Source organism: Pseudophryne corroboree, chromosome 8 (genome assembly GCF_028390025.1).
Source record: "Pseudophryne corroboree isolate aPseCor3 chromosome 8, aPseCor3.hap2, whole genome shotgun sequence".
NCBI classification, from domain to species: domain Eukaryota; kingdom Metazoa; phylum Chordata; class Amphibia; order Anura; family Myobatrachidae; genus Pseudophryne; species Pseudophryne corroboree.
In genome coordinates, this window is record NC_086451.1 from 84,393,075 (window position 1) to 84,413,136 (window position 20,062).

The 20,062-nt window shown below is 46.5% G+C and overlaps 1 protein-coding gene across 1 annotated transcript in view; it reads left to right on the forward strand.

Annotated features, from left to right (window-relative positions):
* NTNG2 (netrin G2) overlaps positions 1 to 20,062 on the forward strand; it is a 207,353-nt gene that overhangs the window by 44,301 nt on the left and 142,990 nt on the right. The window contains exon 2 of the mRNA XM_063936769.1: positions 10,713 to 11,680. Coding sequence (XP_063792839.1) covers positions 11,414 to 11,680 — 267 coding nt within the window. The 5' untranslated portion in view covers positions 10,713 to 11,413. The remainder of the gene's footprint in view (positions 1 to 10,712; positions 11,681 to 20,062) is intronic.

Consider the following 20,062-nt stretch of genomic DNA (forward strand, 5'->3'; position numbering starts at 1 on the left):
CCTTTATGTAATATCCAGTGTTCCAGACTCAATAATGCTTGCTGTGGGTGGGTCAACCATCTAAGTACATAGGTCCGGGACCGATAGAGACAAAGGCTGGTGCTTAGCTCACCCAGGAAGAGAGATCCAGTCATGGCCGTCATTGTAGAATCAGTTGTCCCTGGGTGGCTTCAGCTTTTTTAGGGCACAACTATACTGTAGCAATAAATACTAACACACCATTACATTATATGTATGATACAGAGCTTCTGTGTCTGGTTGCCAGTAGGAGACAGGTACCCAATTAGGTTTAGCTCTTATCAGACATTGCCAGTACCCACCTTGACCTTGGAGGATAGCAAGGGATAACAGGAGGGATGAAGTAATCTGGCAACAGTCCATTGACTGTGGGGAACAATGTATTTGGAGGGTATGGAAAGGTTAATCCCTTGTTTTGTTACACCATAGTGGTCTATGGGGACCCTGTGCTGAACACCCAGCACTCAGGACCAACCACTTGCCCATACGGTACCCCTGGCTCTTTGTACTGTACATGTCTATTGGTGCCTTCTTTCAGATGGTATGTTTGGAAATATGGCTATGCACAGGAGTTAGCAAAGACACTGGCACTGTGCCACAGTCTTTGCTCTCTTTGTCACATGCGCCAACTTTCCAAATTTATCAATGGAAGGGTAGCATAGTCGGGACCAGGCATGGTTGCACGTTAAAGGAGGAACAGTTCCCATGAATTTCTCTATGTACTTGAAACCTTGGAATCCCCCCTACACCCACAAAACATCAAGTGTTATGATTTAAACAATTTAAAGGTAGAAGGATGAACGGTGCTTGGCAGCATATTTTTTCCACTTACACATTGCATTGCGGTGGTCATTCCGAGTTGATCACTTGCTAGCAGTTTTTAGCAGTCGTGCAAACGCTAAGCCGCCGCCCTCTTGGAGTGTATTTTAGCTTAGCAGAAGTGCGAACGAAAGGATCGCAGAGCGACTACAAAAAAAATTGTGCAATTTCAGAGTAGCTCCAGACCTACTCAGCGCTTGCGATTACTTCACACTATTCAGTTCCTGTTTTGACGTCACAAACACGCCCTGCGTTCGCCCAGCCACGCCTGCGTTTTTCCTGGCACGCCTGCGGTTTTTTTTAACACTCCCTGAAAACGGTCAGTTGACACGCAGAAACGCCCTCTTCCTGTCAATCACTCTGCGGCCAGCAGTGCGACTGAAAAGCTTCGCTAGACCTTGTGTAAAACTACATCGGCCGTTGTGAAAATACGTTGCGCGTGCGCATTGCGCAGCATACGCATGCACATTGCGCCGCATACGCATGCACAGAAGTGCCGGTTTTTTGCTTCATCTTCAGCTAACGATCAACTCGGTATGACCACCGATGTCTGCTGTACTACTTATTCTCGCAGTATGCCCCTAGGTTGCGTGCCCAACTGTGCTGAATATTTTCCTTCCAAGCACCTAAATCTGAATGGAGGCCTTATCAGGAGGTCACATTACATTATGAGTTGGCAAAGTGCAGTGCATGCTGTATGTTCTATAAGATTCTCTTTCTTCCTGGTACATTAAGTGACAGACTGCACTGTTAAGAATTAACCAATAGTGCAAATTGAGAGAATCCGTAATGTAGACATTATAAAAATGGCTGCATGTAGGTGACAGGACCACTTTAGAGCTACTGTATATCTTAAAGGTGTTGAATGCATAAAACCATAGATTAACATCCGTAACCTTACAGCTCATCTTTTGCACATGTGCTGCTTATGGGGGTGATTCAGACCAGATCGCAAACAGGCATTTTTTTTAGAGATGAGCGCCTGAAATTTTTCGGGTTTTGTGTTTTGGTTTTGGGTTCGGTTCCGCGGCCGTGTTTTGGGTTCGAACGCGTTTTGGCAAAACCTCACCGAATTATTTTTGTCGGATTCGGGTGTGTTTTGGATTCGGGTGTTTTTTTCCAAAAACACTAAAAAACAGCTTAAATCATAGAATTTGGGGGTCATTTTGATCCCAAAGTATTATTAACCTCAAAAACCATAATTTACACTCATTTTCAGTCTATTCTGAATACCTCACACCTCACAATATTATTTTTAGTCCTAAAATTTGCACCGAGGTCGCTGTGTGAGTAAGATAAGCGACCCTAGTGGCCGACACAAACACCGGGCCCATCTAGGAGTGGCACTGCAGTGTCACGCAGGATGTCCCTTCCAAAAAACCCTCCCCAAACAGCACATGACGCAAAGAAAAAAAGAGGCGCAATGAGGTAGCTGTGTGAGTAAGATTAGCGACCCTAGTGGCCGACACAAACACCGGGCCCATCTAGGAGTGGCACTGCAGTGTCACGCAGGATGGCCCTTCCAAAAAACCCTCCCCAAACAGCACATGACGCAAAGAAAAAAAGAGGCGCAATGAGGTAGCTGACTGTGTGAGTAAGATTAGCGACCCTAGTGGCCGACACAAACACCGGGCACATCTAGGAGTGGCACTGCAGTGTCACGCAGGATGTCCCTTCCAAAAAACCCTCCCCAAACAGCACATGACGCAAAGAAAAAAAGAGGCGCAATGAGGTAGCTGTGTGAGTAAGATTAGCGACCCTAGTGGCCGACACAAACACCGGGCCCATCTAGGAGTGGCACTGCAGTGTCACGCAGGATGTCCCTTCCAAAAAACCCTCCCCAATCAGCACATGATGCAAAGAAAAAGAAAAGAAAAAAGAGGTGCAAGATGGAATTATCCTTGGGCCCTCCCACCCACCCTTATGTTGTATAAACAAAACAGGACATGCACACTTTAACCAACCCATCATTTCAGTGACAGGGTCTGCCACACGACTGTGACTGATATGACGGGTTGGTTTGGACCCCCCCCAAAAAAGAAGCAATTAATCTCTCCTTGCACAAACTGGCTCTACAGAGGCAAGATGTCCACCTCATCTTCACCCTCCGATATATCACCGTGTACATCCCCCTCCTCACAGATTATCAATTTGTCCCCACTGGAATCCACCATCTCAGCTCCCTGTGTACTTTGTGGAGGCAATTGCTGCTGGTCAATGTCTCCGCGGAGGAATTGATTATAATTCATTTTAATGAACATCATCTTCTCCACATTTTCTGGATGTAACCTCGTACGCCGATTGCTGACAAGGTGAGCGGCGGCACTAAACACTCTTTCGGAGTACACACTTGTGGGAGGGCAACTTAGGTAGAATAAAGCCAGTTTGTGCAAGGGCCTCCAAATTTCCTCTTTTTCCTGCCAGTATAAGTACGGACTGTGTGACGTGCCTACTTGGATGCGGTCACTCATATAATCCTCCACCATTCTATCAATGTTGAGAGAATCATATGCAGTGACAGTAGACGACATGTCCGTAATCGTTGTCAGGTCCTTCAGTCCGGACCAGATGTCAGCATCAGCAGTCGCTCCAGACTGCCCTGCATCACCGCCAGCGGGTGGGCTCGGAATTCTGAGCCTTTTCCTCGCACCCCCAGTTGCGGGAGAATGTGAAGGAGGAGATGTTGACAGGTCGCGTTCCGCTTGACTTGACAATTTTGTCACCAGCAGGTCTTTCAACCCCAGCAGACCTGTGTCTGCCGGAAAGAGAGATCCAAGGTAGGCTTTAAATCTAGGATCGAGCACGGTGGCCAAAATGTAGTGCTCTGATTTCAACAGATTGACCACCCGTGAATCCTTGTTAAGCGAATTAAGGGCTGCATCCACAAGTCCCACATGCCTAGCGGAATCGCTCCGTGTTAGCTCCTTCTTCAATGCCTCCAGCTTCTTCTGCAAAAGCCTGATGAGGGGAATGACCTGACTCAGGCTGGCAGTGTCTGAACTGACTTCACGTGTGGCAAGTTCAAAGGGCATCAGAACCTTGCACAACGTTGAAATCATTCTCCACTGCACTTGAGACAGGTGCATTCCATCTCCTATATCGTGCTCAATTGTATAGGCTTGAATGGCCTTTTGCTGCTCCTCCAACCTCTGAAGCATATAGAGGGTTGAATTCCACCTCGTTACCACTTCTTGCTTCAGATGATGGCAGGGCAGGTTCAGTAGTTTTTGGTGGTGCTCCAGTCTTCTGTACGTGGTGCCTGTACGCCGAAAGTGTCCCGCAATTCTTCTGGCCACCGACAGCATCTCTTGCACACCCCTGTCGTTTTTTAAAAAATTCTGCACCACCAAATTCAAGGTATGTGCAAAACATGGGACGTGCTGGAATTTGCCCATATTTAATGCACACACAATATTGCTGGCGTTGTCCGATGCCACAAATCCACAGGAGAGTCCAATTGGGGTAAGCCATTCCGCGATGATCTTCCTCAGTTGCCGTAAGAGGTTTTCAGCTGTGTGCGTATTCTGGAAAGCGGTGATACAAAGCGTAGCCTGCCTAGGAAAGAGTTGGCGTTTGCGAGATGCTGCTACTGGTGCCGCCGCTGCTGTTCTTGCGGCGGGAGTCCATACATCTACCCAGTGGGCTGTCACAGTCATATAGTCCTGACCCTGCCCTGCTCCACTTGTCCACATGTCCGTGGTTAAGTGGACATTGGGTACAACTGCATTTTTTAGGACACTGGTGAGTCTTTTTCTGACGTCCGTGTACATTCTCGGTATCGCCTGCCTAGAGAAGTGGAACCTAGATGGTATTTGGTAACGGGGGCACACTGCCTCAATAAATTGTCTAGTTCCCTGTGAACTAACGGCGGATACCGGACGCACGTCTAACACCAACATAGTTGTCAAGGACTCAGTTATCCGCTTTGCAGTAGGATGACTGCTGTGATATTTCATCTTCCTCGCAAAGGACTGTTGAACAGTCAATTGCTTACTGGAAGTAGTACAAGTGGGCTTACGACTTCCCCTCTGGGATGACCATCGACTCCCAACGGCAACAACAGCAGCGCCAGCAGCAGTAGGCGTTACACGCAAGGATGCATCGGAGGAATCCCAGGCAGGAGAGGACTCGTCAGACTTGCCAGTGACATGGCCTGCAGGACTATTGGCATTCCTGGGGAAGGAGGAAATTGACACTGAGGGAGTTGGTGGGGTGGTTTGCGTGAGCTTGGTTACAAGAGGAAGGGATTTACTGGTCAGTGGACTGCTTCCGCTGTCACCCAAAGTTTTTGAACTTGTCACTGACTTATTATGAATGCGCTGCAGGTGACGTATAAGGGAGGATGTTCCGAGGTGGTTAACGTCCTTACCCCTACTTATTACAGCTTGACAAAGGGAACACACGGCTTGACACCTGTTGTCCGCATTTCTGGTGAAATACCTCCACACCGAAGAGCTGATTTTTTTGGTATTTTCACCTGGCATGTCAACGGCCATATTCCTCCCACGGACAACAGGTGTCTCCCCGGGTGCCTGACTTAAACAAACCACCTCACCATCAGAATCCTTCTGGTCAATTTCCTCCCCAGCGCCAGCAACACCCATATCCTCCTCATCCTGGTGTACTTCAACACTGACATCTTCAATCTGACTATCAGGAACTGGACTGCGGGTGCTCCTTCCAGCACTTGCAGGGGGCATGCAAATAGTGGAAGGCGCATGCTCTTCACGTCCAGTGTTGGGAAGGTCAGGCATCGCAAACGACACAATTGGACTCTCCTTGTGGATTTGGGATTTCAAAGAACGCACAGTTCTTTGCGGTGCTTTTGCCAGCTTGAGTCTTTTCAGTTTTCTAGCGAGAGGCTGAGTGCTTCCATCCTCATGTGAAGCTGAACCACTAGCCATGAACATAGGCCAGGGCCTCAGCCGTTCCTTGCCACTCCGTGTGGTAAATGGCATATTGGCAAGTTTACGCTTCTCCTCCGACAATTTTATTTTAGGTTTTGGAGTCCTTTTTTTTCTGATATTTGGTGTTTTGGATTTGACATGCTCTGTACTATGACATTGGGCATCGGCCTTGGCAGACGACGTTGCTGGCATTTCATCGTCTCGGCCATGACTAGTGGCAGCAGCTTCAGCACGAGGTGGAAGTGGATCTTGATCTTTCCCTAATTTTGGAACCTCAACTTTTTTGTTCTCCATATTTTATAGGCAGAACTAAAAGGCACCTCAGGTAAACAATGGAGATGGATGGATTGGATACTAGTATACAATTATGGACGGACTGCCACGGTTAGGTGGTATAAAAAAACCACGGTTAGGTGGTATATATTGTAATACAATTATGGATGGACGGACTGCCTGCCGAGTGCCGACACAGAGGTAGCCACAGCCGTGAACTACCGCACTGTACACTGGTTGATAAAGAGATAGTAGTATACTCGTAACAACTAGTATGACACTATGACGGTATAAAGAATGAAAAAAAAACCACGGTTAGGTGGTATATATTATAATAATACAATTATGGATGGACGGACTGCCTGCCGAGTTCCGACACAGAGGTAGCCACAGCCGTGAACTACCGCACTGTACACTGGTTGATAAAGAGATAGTAGTATACTCGTAACAACTAGTATGACTGACTATGACGGTATAAAGAATGAAAAAAAAACCACGGTTAGGTGGTATATATTGTAATACAATTATGGATGGACGGACTGCCTGCCGAGTTCCGACACAGAGGTAGCCACAGCCGTGAACTACCGCACTGTACACTGGTTGATAAAGAGATAGTAGTATACTCGTAACAACTAGTATGACTGACTATGACGGTATAAAGAATGAAAAAAAAACCACGGTTAGGTGGTATATATTGTAATACAATTATGGATGGACGGACTGCCTGCCGAGTTCCGACACAGAGGTAGCCACAGCCGTGAACTACCGCACTGTACACTGGTTGATAAAGAGATAGTAGTATACTCGTAACAACTAGTATGACTGACTATGACGGTATAAAGAATGAAAAAAAAACCACGGTTAGGTGGTATATATTATAATACAATTATGGATGGACGGACTGCCTGCCGACTGCCGACACAGAGGTAGCCACAGCCGTGAACTACCGCACTGTACACTGGTTGATAAAGAGATAGTAGTATACTCGTAACAACTAGTATGACACTATGACGGTATAAAGAATGAAAAAAAAACCACGGTTAGGTGGTATATATTATAATACAATTATGGATGGACGGACTGCCTGCCGACTGCCGACACAGAGGTAGCCACAGCCGTGAACTACCGCACTGTACACTGGTTGATAAAGAGATAGTAGTATACTCGTAACAACTAGTATGACACTATGACGGTATAAAGAATGAAAAAAAAAACACGGTTAGGTGGTATATATTATAATACAATTATGGATGGACGGACTGCCTGCCGAGTGCCGACACAGAGGTAGCCACAGCCGTGAACTACCGCACTGTACACTGGTTGATAAAGAGATAGTAGTATACTCGTAACAACTAGTATGACTGACTATGACGGTATAAAGAATGAAAAAAAAACCACGGTTAGGTGGTATATATTATAATACAATTATGGATGGACGGACTGCCTGCCGACTGCCGACACAGAGGTAGCCACAGCCGTGAACTACCGCATTGTACACTGGTTGATAAAGAGATAGTAGTATACTCGTAACAACTAGTATGACACTATGACGGTATAAAGAATGAAAAAAAAACCACGGTTAGGTGGTATATATTATAATACAATTATGGATGGACGGACTGCCTGCCGACTGCCGACACAGAGGTAGCCACAGCCGTGAACTACCGCACTGTACACTGGTTGATAAAGAGATAGTAGTATACTCGTAACAACTAGTATGACACTATGACGGTATAAAGAATGAAAAAAAAACCACGGTTAGGTGGTATATATTATAATAATACAATTATGGATGGACGGACTGCCTGCCGACTGCCGACACAGAGGTAGCCACAGCCGTGAACTACCGCACTGTACACTGGTTGATAAAGAGATAGTAGTATACTCGTAACAACTAGTATGACTATGACGACGGTATAAAGAAAGAAAAAAAAATACCACGGTTAGGTGGTATATAATTATACAATTATGGATGGACGGACTGCCTGCCGAGTGCCGACTGCCGACACAGAGGTAGCCACAGCCGTGAACTACCGCACTGTACTGTGTCTGCTGCTAATATAGACTGGTTGACAAAGAGATAGTATACAACAATATACTACTATACTGGTGGTCAGGCACTGGTCACCACTAGTCACACTGGCAGTGGCACTCCTGCAGCAAAAGTGTGCACTGTTTAATTTTAAATTAATATAATATTATGTACTCCTGGCTCCTGCTATAACAACCTGCAGTGCTCCCCAGTCTCCCCCACAATTATTATAAGCTTTTATACATTGATGTGCAGCACACTGGGCTGAGCTGAGTGCACACAGACTGAGTCACACTGTGTGACTGCTGTGTATCGTTTTTTTCAGGCAGAGAACGGATATAGCAGAGAACGGATATATTAAATAAAAGTTAACTTAACAACAACTGCACTGGTCACTGTGGTAAACTCTGTCTGCACAATCTCTCTCTCTCTCTCTCTCTTCTAATCTATTCTAATGGAGAGGACGCCAGCCACGTCCTCTCCCTATCAATCTCAATGCACGTGTGAAAATGGCGGCGACGCGCGGCTCCTTATATAGAATCCGAGTCTCGCGAGAATCCGACAGCGTCATGATGACGTTCGGGCGCGCTCGGGTTAACCGAGCAAGGCGGGAAGATCCGAGTCGCTCGGACCCGTGAAAAAAAAAGTGAAGTTCGTGCGGGTTCGGATTCAAAGAAACCGAACCCGCTCATCTCTAATTTTTTTGCAGTGCTGGGATCAGGTAGTTGCTGCCTACAGGGGGAGGGGGTAATCGCTGTGCAGGGGTGCGATCACTTGTGCAGAGGGCTGCACAAACAAAAGTTTGTGCAGTCTCTGCATAGCTCAGGACTTACTCAGCCGCTGCGATGATCCGGCCTGGAGCTGACATCAGGAACCCTCCCTCCAAACGGCTAGGCACGCCTGCGTTTTTCAAAACACTCCCTAGAAACAGTCAGTTGACACCCACAAACGGCCTCTTCCTGTCAATCTTCTTGCGATCGCCGGCGCGATCGCTTTCTACTTTACAGCCATCGCTGTCTGGCGATCCCCATTGCCGGCGGCCGACGCGCCGACAATGCGCAGTTCAGACACATGCGCAGTTCAGACACGATTGCACCGCTGCAAAAAAAGCTAGCGTGCGATCGGGTCTGAATGCCCCCCAATAAATTTACTGTTGATAGAACAGATGCTTGGGAAATTCAAATAACTGCTGTTACAAACCCATTCAAAGAGCATAGATCGTTAGACATTACTGTAACCTCCAATGTCTACTTTGACCATACTGTAAACAGTGTGCTGATCTGCGCCAAAGTGTCCCTGGAGATTATTTAAATGTTGGCAAATATTGGTTGACACCAGGATCAGCCTTGGAACTGTTGTAATTCTACATACCTTCCAACTGTGCCAGGTAGTTGGGAGGTATGTGAGTGTGGTTATCACCATGGTCATCAGGAAATGAGCACATCTGCAACTCAAAACAAATGTAGGAGTCCTAGTCATTCCCCTGGTAATGTGGACATTCCAAACTGACACCAACTGCTCAAGTTGTCCCAATTACCTCCAGAATAAATATAGGTATGCATAAACACTCTGCATTGAATTCACTTATGCCCCAATGGGGGAGCTTCTAATACCTCTTTCACACCAACAACTTGGTTCCAACCTGGGGTATTGAACATGGGTTCAAGACGTGTCCAGCTTGTTCACACTGCAGACTGGACACTGGTTATTGCCGGGTCATCCCTTTGCCAGTGCTTGGAGGTGTCATAATCCACCTCTGTGCATACTTTTAGCATGACCTGGGTCGGATGACCGGGTCTTGCTTTTACACTGAAAAATATCGGAGTCAGTCCCGGGTCCAATCCTAGGGCACTGATGCCGGGTAGTCCCTTTCACACTAAACCAGGACCCGGGTTGCCCCGGCAATATCCCAGGTCAGGGGCTCAGTGTGAAAGGGGTATAATTGTCATCTAGCACAGACTATGAAATGACTGTTGAAGGCTGATAGGTTGCTATGGGCAACTTCACTTTATTTCTCTTGAAGGTTTCATATATCTTCTCCAATATATCTGATAACTACATTTCAGATCCACTTAGATTCAGAACTTTTTGTTTATCTAGCAAAGCTTTCATTTTTAATATACTAATATGATATATACTAACATGATATATATGGAATTTAAAATTACAATTTTAATTCACTTCAGTTATGACCTAAATTGCTTTCTGTTGTAAAATATTTAAAAGCTGTTAATAAATACCATCCAATTCCTCTGGAACAAATGTGTCTTTTCTATTAGTTTTATGGATTTTAATTGCAGTATCTCCCACATAACACTTTGGTGGTTTGTTTAGCGTATAATGTATGTTTACCAATTAAATACATTCTGTATATTATTTTTTTATATGTTTGTTACTAGGTTTTTAAGCATTATATGAAGTTATTTAAGGTCTCTATGGGGCACGTATGGGTCCATTACATGCAAATGATATTTTTTCCCCCTGTGTGTTATGAAATAAATACAATGGTTCTGAAATGAGAAATATGTCTAGATGGGAAAGACAAAGCATCTGTTGTGTGGATGTGTGGTTGGCAGATGCAATGGATGAAATTGAGCTCCTTATCTTCTTGTTTTTTGTTTTTGTTTTTGTAATGTGTAAACTTGTCCATTATATTTTTGCAGGCGCTGTTGGTTAATAACGTCTCACAACCCTACATGACAATGCTTGTTATGATGACTAAACGGACATTTCAACAAGAAGAGAGCGAAACAGATTGACTACATTATAAAGCTTATTTCCCAAGTCTCGCTTCTGAATGTGGATGTGACCTCACTAGTGTCAAACCTTGCAAACTGACCTCTATCCTAGTTGGCACCATACAAGGGTTAGACAAGCGTGGGACCCTTTAGTTTGACCTGATATCCTGGACTATATTGTTCTAACGTTTCAAGTCTTGGACCTGATAGTTCCCATTTGAGAAGACTTTGGAGAGGGCACCAGTTTAACAGGAAGATTCTTTTTACATGTTGTGAGAAAGAAAATGAGAAAGTATCCACCCAAGACTGCTTTGCTGAGTAACACGAACCGAATTTGCTGCCCTGATATGTGCTTAAGAATGGACTTTTAAATATTGCTTTCTCGCTGTATCCAACAGTGGATGTTTCAATGCAGAGGCAAAGGGACCTGGAAAGATGGGAAATGTCTAAGCAACACAAGGACTTTGGTGTAGATATGCTGACTGAGTTCTTCTTGTCTTTAAATATACCAAACATTATCCGTTACCTGTAGTGTGGAGAGTCCAGCCGTATCTCTGTACCTGTCAATGAAGTGTTTCCATGCTGATCCTGACAGTAGCAGCTAAGCCCCCTGAAGTTTCCCCTCTATGTCTCCTAGGCATCTCCACTGTTGGAGATCACCAATGTCGGGTCCAGTTACCATGCTGCCACTGGCTGTCTTTCTCATGCAGTGCCTGCCTCTGGCATTGGGACACTATGACATCTGTAAATCCTGGGTGACGTCAGATGATGGCCCTTCCTGGGAATTTTATGCCTGCCAACCAAAGCCCTTGGGTATGAAAGAGTATGCCATAATTAAAGTGGACCCTCCTGGGATTACCTGTGGGGATCCGGCAGAGTATTTCTGCACACATGTAAGTACCTGCTGAGGTCTAGCCTCATGCTGCATAACTACAGCAGAATTGGACCTGTTGTCTTTTGAATGCATTTTCGATAAAAATTATGAACATCTTTCACCTATTATAGAATGAGCCAAGGCATGTGTCAAGTTTCTGTGCATTAGAGAGCTGGAGGAAGGTCCCGCCCCCTCAATCCCCTCACAGCTCTTACTGGCTGCCACAGCCTCACCTCTACCCTATAACACGCCCAATATATAGACCACCTCAGTGCGTGCTAAGACACCTCCCTGTCACTGGCTAGGAAAGCCCACTCCCCCTGTCTGTGCCTGAAATTACAACTACGGTCACAATCGGGATGCAGATATGGTGCGACTTGTAAATGTGGTGCAGAAACGTGCTCCACTGCACCCGGCATCGGCAGTGTACCCACCTCTAAATCAGGCCCGTAATACTAATCATTACACCTGAATTAGAGAAGCAGGGATGTGTTTATAAATCAACTGAAACAAGGATTTGAAGTTGTTCAAAAAATATATGTTCCCTTTTTCCTCCAATATTTCTGCCAACATACTGTAAACATTCCACAATTATCTGCCATATTCAGTTTCCCCCTTCAATAATGTGTCATTCAAATGAGCTGATCTTTATTTTCCATGATGAAATATTGATGTGTAAGCTGCAATGTCCTCTCTCAGTAGTCTCTCTGTATCCCGCACAAGCTTTTAAACATCACAACACTTTTCCTACTTTGTAGGCATTTCTAAGTCTTCCAATCAATAATGCACTTAGGACGGACGGTAGTTTATGAGCACAAGGGTGGGACCACTATCCCAGGCCCACCTCTTCGGAAGAGACATGGCCGCGTTTTTTTTACTTTTTTTCTGTCATGTTTTCTCTGCTAATAACAGATGTACTGTAGAGGCATATTATTCACAGGGTAGAAAAGCCCTTTTGCCTGTAAAAATGAGCAATACAGCTTTTTTCTGAGGTTTTTATAATCAGAAAAATCCAACTTATCACCATTATCAGTGAACTCATGATAAATGGACCCTCATAAAATTCTATCATTACACAGGGGTCCTTTCAAACTGTTTCCTTGGACCTGCATTATATCTAGGTATGCCCCTGGACCTGCTCATTGTAGTGTGGTATAAAATGAACTGGAGGACAGTTTAATGTTATATAATATGAACGGGGGCTCTGTAATGAGGCACAATATGAACAGGGAGCACTATATATCATAATGTGAATTGGGGGTACTATGTGGCATAATGTGTACTGGCAGCTCTGAAATGTGACATAGGGTGAACTTAAGCACTACTGCGAATCATAAAAGAAACTAGGGCACTACTATGGGTCATAACATTAAATAATGCTCTACTATGGTTCAGAAAATGAACTAGGGCACTATTATAGGACATAAAATAAACAACTGAGGCAGAGAAGTGTCTCTAGAAGCATTGGGACGGGAGCCCCTTCAAAATGTTGCTGCTGATACCTGCTGCTGATACCTCCATTTCAGCCAGCAGCATCCCCATAGGTTTCTATGGAGAATGCTATGCTGCCAGATTTAACAATTTCCAGAATGCAAAGCATTCTAGAGATTGGTCCCCGTAGCTATCGCCGTCTAAAGATGGTGGTTGCCCACTGTAGCCTATGAGCTACACATCACAAAGATAGCTGTCCCTGCGTGTGCACTATAACATTGGCCCAGAAATCACATATTCCATTGCGATTCAGGGCGCTAATATCACGCCCAGATCGCATTGGGTATGTGCTTAATGATAAATAGATGAAGGTACAGACATTGGTAGTGAAAGGTAGTGAAAGGTAGGCAGAGCCGGCCATAGGCATAGGCAAACTAGGCAATTGCCTAGGGCATTTGATATGCCTAGGGGCATCAGCAGCTTCTGCTGATTAAAATGATATGCGGCATGCCTATATTCTGTATGTAGCATTTCATATGCAGACACAGCCACAGTCTCACACAGTATATTGGCATGCTGCATATCAGTTTAATCAGCAGAAGCTGCTTGTGCATCCTAGCCACATAGCAATGCAAATAAGATGCATTTTCATTAAAAAAAAGTGCCTGACGTTAGCATTGATGCAAGATTTGTGAGGACACATCTGTATCCAAGCAGAGGCAGAGGTCACAGTGTTAGTGGCAGTGTGAGTGCTGTGTGCATGTGAGTGGGTTGGTTGTGCAGTAGTGTTCAGAATATGTGTAAGGAGCATTATGTGTGTCATGTAAAAATGCATTAATAATGCGCAACATATGTGTAAAGGGCCACTATGTGTGTCATTATGTGTATAAGGGCATTAATAATGTGCGGCATATGTGTAACAGGGTACTACTGTATGTGTGTCATTATGTGTATAGGTGCACTAATAATGTGCAGAAAATGTGTAGGGGGCACTATGTGTGTCATTATGTGTATAAGGGCATTAATAATGTGCGGCATATGTGTAAGGGACATTATGTGTAAAAGGGCATTAATAAAGGTTGTCATAATGTGTAAGGTGCATTATGTTTATAAGGACATTAATGTGTCTCATTTGTGTAAGGGGCATTACTGTGTGGAATTGTGTATAAATGCATTACTAATGTGTGGCATTATGTGTATAAGGTGCTCTACTATGTGGCGTTGCAAATAGAAAGGGCACTACTGTGTCGTCTAATGTGAATAGAGAGCAATAAGGTGTGGTGTAATGTGAATAAGGAGCAATTCAGTGTGATGCAATGTGAATAAGGGGCTCTACTGTGAGGAGTAACGTTTATAAGGTAAAGTGATACTACTGTGGGATGTAATATGAATTATGGACACTATCGCAAGATAAAATGTGAATAAAGTTGCAGTACTGTGTGGCGTAATTGGAATTGGGGTTACTATTGTGTGGCCATGCCCCTTCCCAGCCAGAAGATTCCCCTTTTTGGGCTGTGCGTCAAATGTGCGAATTGTTCCTATTTAAAATATAGGGGGTGCAAGGACTGCTATGGGTGAGGGGTGATGGTGCTGGGAAAGAGGTGCAAGGTCAGAGGCAGAACCAGCGGTGGTGCTAGGGGGCACCAGCCAAAATCTTGCCTAGGGCATCATATTGGTTAGGGCCGGCTCTGAAGGTAGGTGAAAAATGAACCTGGGGGCGCTTTCGTGATTATAGAGAAATATGGATGGTTTATACTTATCTCTTGATGTTTCCTTTTGTGTATTTTGATTCCCTGTGTGATCTTTAAGATGGAGGAAAGGCTCAGCCAGACGAATTGTATATGGAAGAAAATAGGTTGTTAGAGAAACCAAACGATGGTACTCAATTCCAAAATTATACATTTTACAATTTATTATTATTATTATTTTTTTAAGCAGGGGAAAGATTTCACATAAGTTCCTCTAAAAACTTCTGTGCTAATGAAATTATAGTATTAATCCTAGACAATAAGGGGAATAATTTAACAAAGTGCAGATTTTATACAAGTGGAGATTCTAGCTATTATCTTCTAAAAGGTGCTAGATAAATGCTAAATAAAGTCTGATTGGTTGCTATGGGTAACATCTCCACTTCTGTAAAAAACCCCAATTTAGCAAATATACCCCTAAGAGTCAAGCGCCACTTATAATTACTATGGCGCTATAGCTAATTTGGCTCGATTTCATAACTACATGTCCTAACTAGCTCCCAGTGTCAGGCACAGTAGTGACCTTATATTTCTGCAATACAGCAAAGTGCTCAATAAGGTAAAGTATACAAAAAGGACAGCCACAGGAAGAGCACTGTCACTATCATCTCCTATATAATAGCCCAGATCTGTGACTTTGTGCCTCATTTGCTAACACTGGGCGGAGTTAGTCAAATGAGTCACAGATCTGGGCAAATCTATAGAAGACTAGGAGCAGAAGCAGATGGTATGGGCATGGCACAGGCAGGGGTGCATACCTCCCAGCTTTCTTTAGGCAGGAGGGACACACACGCGACGAAAAGGGGGGTGGCTTCGCGGAGGACCCGCAATCGGGAGCCACGCCCCGTTTTCATCAGTGAGGGGGCATGCCCAGCGCTCTTTGAGTTGCTGGCATGCCCCCAGGGGCGGATTATGAGTCCGGGGGCCCAGGGCACTTGAGACAGGGGGGCCCTATCTCATTGCTGTGCCTGCTGTGGGTTTGGGGGCATGGCCTAATCGTGGGCCACGTGGCCACGCCCCCTTATGCAAACTCCGGGAATTGTGTTTTTTTTTTAAATGGGATTTTGGCCCCTCAGCTAGAGGTAAATCCAGAGGGGGTGGTCGCTCCCCCTTACACACCCACACAGGCAGAAGAAAGCAGGGAGGCAGCAACACCACAGACCTGCCAACACACAGCAGCGTGTGCTTACTGTAGCACAATGCTGCTGCTGTTGCTGGCAGGACGGGGGAGCTTCAGAGCTGGGACAGAGCTACTCCAGCCGGGGGGCACCTAAAACTGTGGGGCCCGTAGTACGTACCCCCTGGCCCCCCCCCCTTAATCCGGCTCTGCTGCCTGACCCCCCCTTAATCCGTACCCCTTGATGCCCCCTCTCCCTCTGTCTCCACTAAATAGACGCTGTGCGCATGCGCAAAGCTTCTATTCACCGCTGCTCTGCTAAGCAGAACAGCGAGTACAGGAGCTTCCCAACTGCCCCCCCCCCCTACCGCGGGGACTCCAGACCCCTACACCACCCACGGCTCCCACTCCCCCGCCCCTCCACCACCCACAGCACCTCCAGACCCCCTCCACCATCCACCCCCCATATGTCTCCCCCCACACCTGCCCCCCTCCACCCGAAACTGCAGACACCCTCCTCCATCCGCGGTCCCCCCCTCACCCACCCCTCCTCCACCCACGGCACCCCCACACCTGCCCCTCCACCACCTGCAGCGCCTCCGGACCCCCTTCCCCATCCGCGGCACCACCCGCACCTGCCCATCCCCCACCCGCAGCACCTCCCGCCCCTTCCCCATCCGCCCCTTCCCCATCCGCACCCCCCTCCACCCGCAGCATCTACAGACACTCTCCCCCATCCGCAGTCCCCCCCGCACCCGCTACATTCTGTACATCGTGCCCTGCAGGTGCTGTTCACGCCGTCGCAAGGGGCTGCGCCTCCTTCACCATCGCACGCCCTTTCATTGTGCAATATTTACCCACTAACAAAGGAATGCAGGTAATACTCCATATAACACAAATATTGAACCCCAGATAGGCATGCAAGGGTTAAGGGGGCGTAGCCCCTTGCGACGGTGTGAAGAGCGCCCGTAGGGCGCGATGAAGCACCTAGTATATTTAATTATACATGGCTTCTTTATCTGTGAACATTGATGACTACCTAAGGTAATGGATAACATATTGCAGACACTATAGAGTAGTGTAAATACAGGATTATAACAAATAATGTTTTTAACAGAACAGCTTTGCACTAACAGGATGCAAATGATGTACTGCCACCAAACATATATCAGCTTAAAGAAGGTTTAAGAAAACACTAGTAATGAGGGAATATTTGATTTGTTGGTATTGATTACATCAGATATATTCTAATTGCAATATTTTATTAAACATGTCCAGCACTTGTTGTATTGTGTACAGTTTTGCATAAAATATCTATACTTTGGCCAATAGACAAATAAATATGTATAAATATATATTTTTTATGATAAATACATGACATGTATGTAAGTGTCTAACCTTTAATAAGAAGACCTGTAACCATACCTCATAATATAGCCCTGCATCGTGTTGGTATGCCGCTGTCTTGTCCCTATTTATTCCTAAAATGTTGGGAAGTGTGCACATGCTTGCTACACCGATTGGTCACCACTTAATCCCATTACTTGGCTTGCGTACTAGGCAACCAAATGCAGCCAGTTTAGCCATTCATGTGTGGCAAAATTGTACACCGATCTAGTATTAAGCAATCAGGTTAAACCACAGGTTCTCAAACTCGGTCCTCAGGACCCCACACAGTGCATGTTTTGCAGGTCTCGTCACAGAATCACAAGTGAAATAATTATCTGTACCTGTGGACCTTTTAAAATGTGTCAGTGAGTAATTAATAAACCTGTGCACTTGCTGGGTTACCTGCAAAACATGCACTGTGTGGGGTCCTGAGGACCGAGTTTGAGAACCACTGGGTTAAACTAACAGATCTTGTGCTGAGGTTTAGAGTACAAATATATACTCTTAGGGGTCATTCCGAGTTGATCGTAGCTGTGCTAAATTTAGCACAGCTACGATCATTCACACTGACATGCGGGGGGACGCCCAGCACAGGGCTAGTCCACCTTACATGTCAGTACCGGCCCCCACCCCAGCAGAAGTGCAAAGGTATCGCACAGCGGCAATGCCTTTGCACTTCAAGAGTAGCTCCCGACCAGCACAGCTTTAGGGCTGTAACACACGCGGCGGCTTTTGCCGGGCAGAAAAAAGCCGGGTGGCTTTTTCCTGTGCTGGTATTGTAATTAACAGTGTAAGGTCCTTTCACACGGCACGGCCCCGGCACGGCTGCCGGCTTGCAGCCAGAAATATCTACTGGAAGGTCCGGCTGCCGTGCCGTCTTTGTAGGCAGTGGACCGTGTGTGTGAAGGGGAGCTTTCACACACAATGATTTTTTTTAGCCGCCGGGAAAAACCGGAGCGTGTGTTACAGCCCTTAGCGTGCTGGCCGGGAGCTACTCGTTGCTCCCCGGCCCGCAGTGGCTGCGTGTGACACCACGCAGCAGCAGCGCCCCCCCCCCCCAACGGTCCGGCCCCTAAACAGCGGCTTAACGCCGGCGTCCAGCCTCCTCCAGCCCAGCGACCGCCTCTGCCTCAGAGGCGATCGCTAGGCAATGATGGCTGGCATGCGCAGGAGCACTGCGGCGCCGGCGCATGCGCGGTTCCGACCCGATCACTGCGCTGCGAGAAACTGCAGCGAGCAATCGGGTCGGAATGACCCCCTTAATCTGCTGACCAATCACATTGTTTTTGCCCGACCATAGCTTGCCATACATTGCACAATTTCTGCGACCAAAAGAACTCGCAATCCACAACGGATATTTTGGACATTTATTGGGACTGGCAGAAGATGTGGTCGGGCAGTGACAGCGATCTGGTCGTGTGTGCAGTCAGCGAATGCACGAATTTCATCCTTTAGGATCCAGCCGTTCAGCCAATCTGTGCCAAACTGGAAATGAATCTGTTGAAAGTGGGGCTATAGAAATAGGATTCCTGAAAGTTTTGATTTAAAGTAATAGTGTCATGTATGAATGTATGAATGAAAGTGTACGACTTGAAACCAGCAACTCTGTGTCTCAGTACCTTACTCTCTAGGCTATTGGAGCACATGCCGTGGATTGTTATGGTACATGTCTCCTCTCCCTAGGTGGCGTGATGCCCGCAAATCACGGCACCGCGCAGCAGGGATCAGAGACATAATAACACAAGTCTCATCGCCATGCCCCCTGGACTTGCCTCATGCCACAAATAGGCAAACATGCTCACCTAGTTCTCTCGGGTGTAGTATGGTATGCCGGCGGTCGGACTCCCGGCGACCAGCATACCGGCGCCGGGAGCCCGACCGCCGGCATACCAACAGTGTGGCGGGCGCAAATGAACCCCTTGCGGGCTCGCTGTGCTCGCCACTCTGCGGGGCACGGTGGCGCGCTACGCGCGCCACACTATTTTATTCTCCCTCCAGGGGGGTCGTGGACCCCCACGAGGGAGAATAAGTGTCGGTATGCCGGCTGTCGGGATTCCAGCGCCGGTATACTGTGCACCGGGATCCCGACAGCCGGCATACTGAAGACCACCCGTTCTCTCTGTATGAATCTTTTTTTTTGTACTCTGTGTCGGCTTTCCCCAGCAGAATCCAGCTGTAATGCGCTTCCAGCAGCCTCTAGGAGTATGAGGCCTCTTAGTACATTGGAGGTTGTCATAGCCTGTCTTTCTTTCCAGTTCTATTGTGGATGTGTAAAGTCTCTCTGTGGACAATCTGAACATGGCCTTATACCACTATTTTTGTACCAGTCTGTGTAGGGGCAGAACAGTGCACCAGCAGCGCCCATAGCAAAATGTGGTTCAGGGCCCAAATATGACACTGTTGACTACATGTGTCTGCCCTCTACCCACTCTGCTTTGAAAGGAGGACTCTGCTGGGCTGTTTTCAGATTAGATGGAGAATTTGAGGGGAAGGGCATTGCTTGACCCCCTGGGCTCTGTAAAAGATGCTCCTACTCCTACATCCACTGTAGTTTCATCACCATCTTACTGTATGCATCCTGGTTTACTTGTCCCATTTTTTAAGCATACAATGATTACATCGGAGAAATCCAGGGAGGTAGAAGGTGCAGGGGATGTCGCTGTGGTTGTGATGGCATGGGACAGTAGCAGCATCCAGGTGGCTGATCTACTTTATT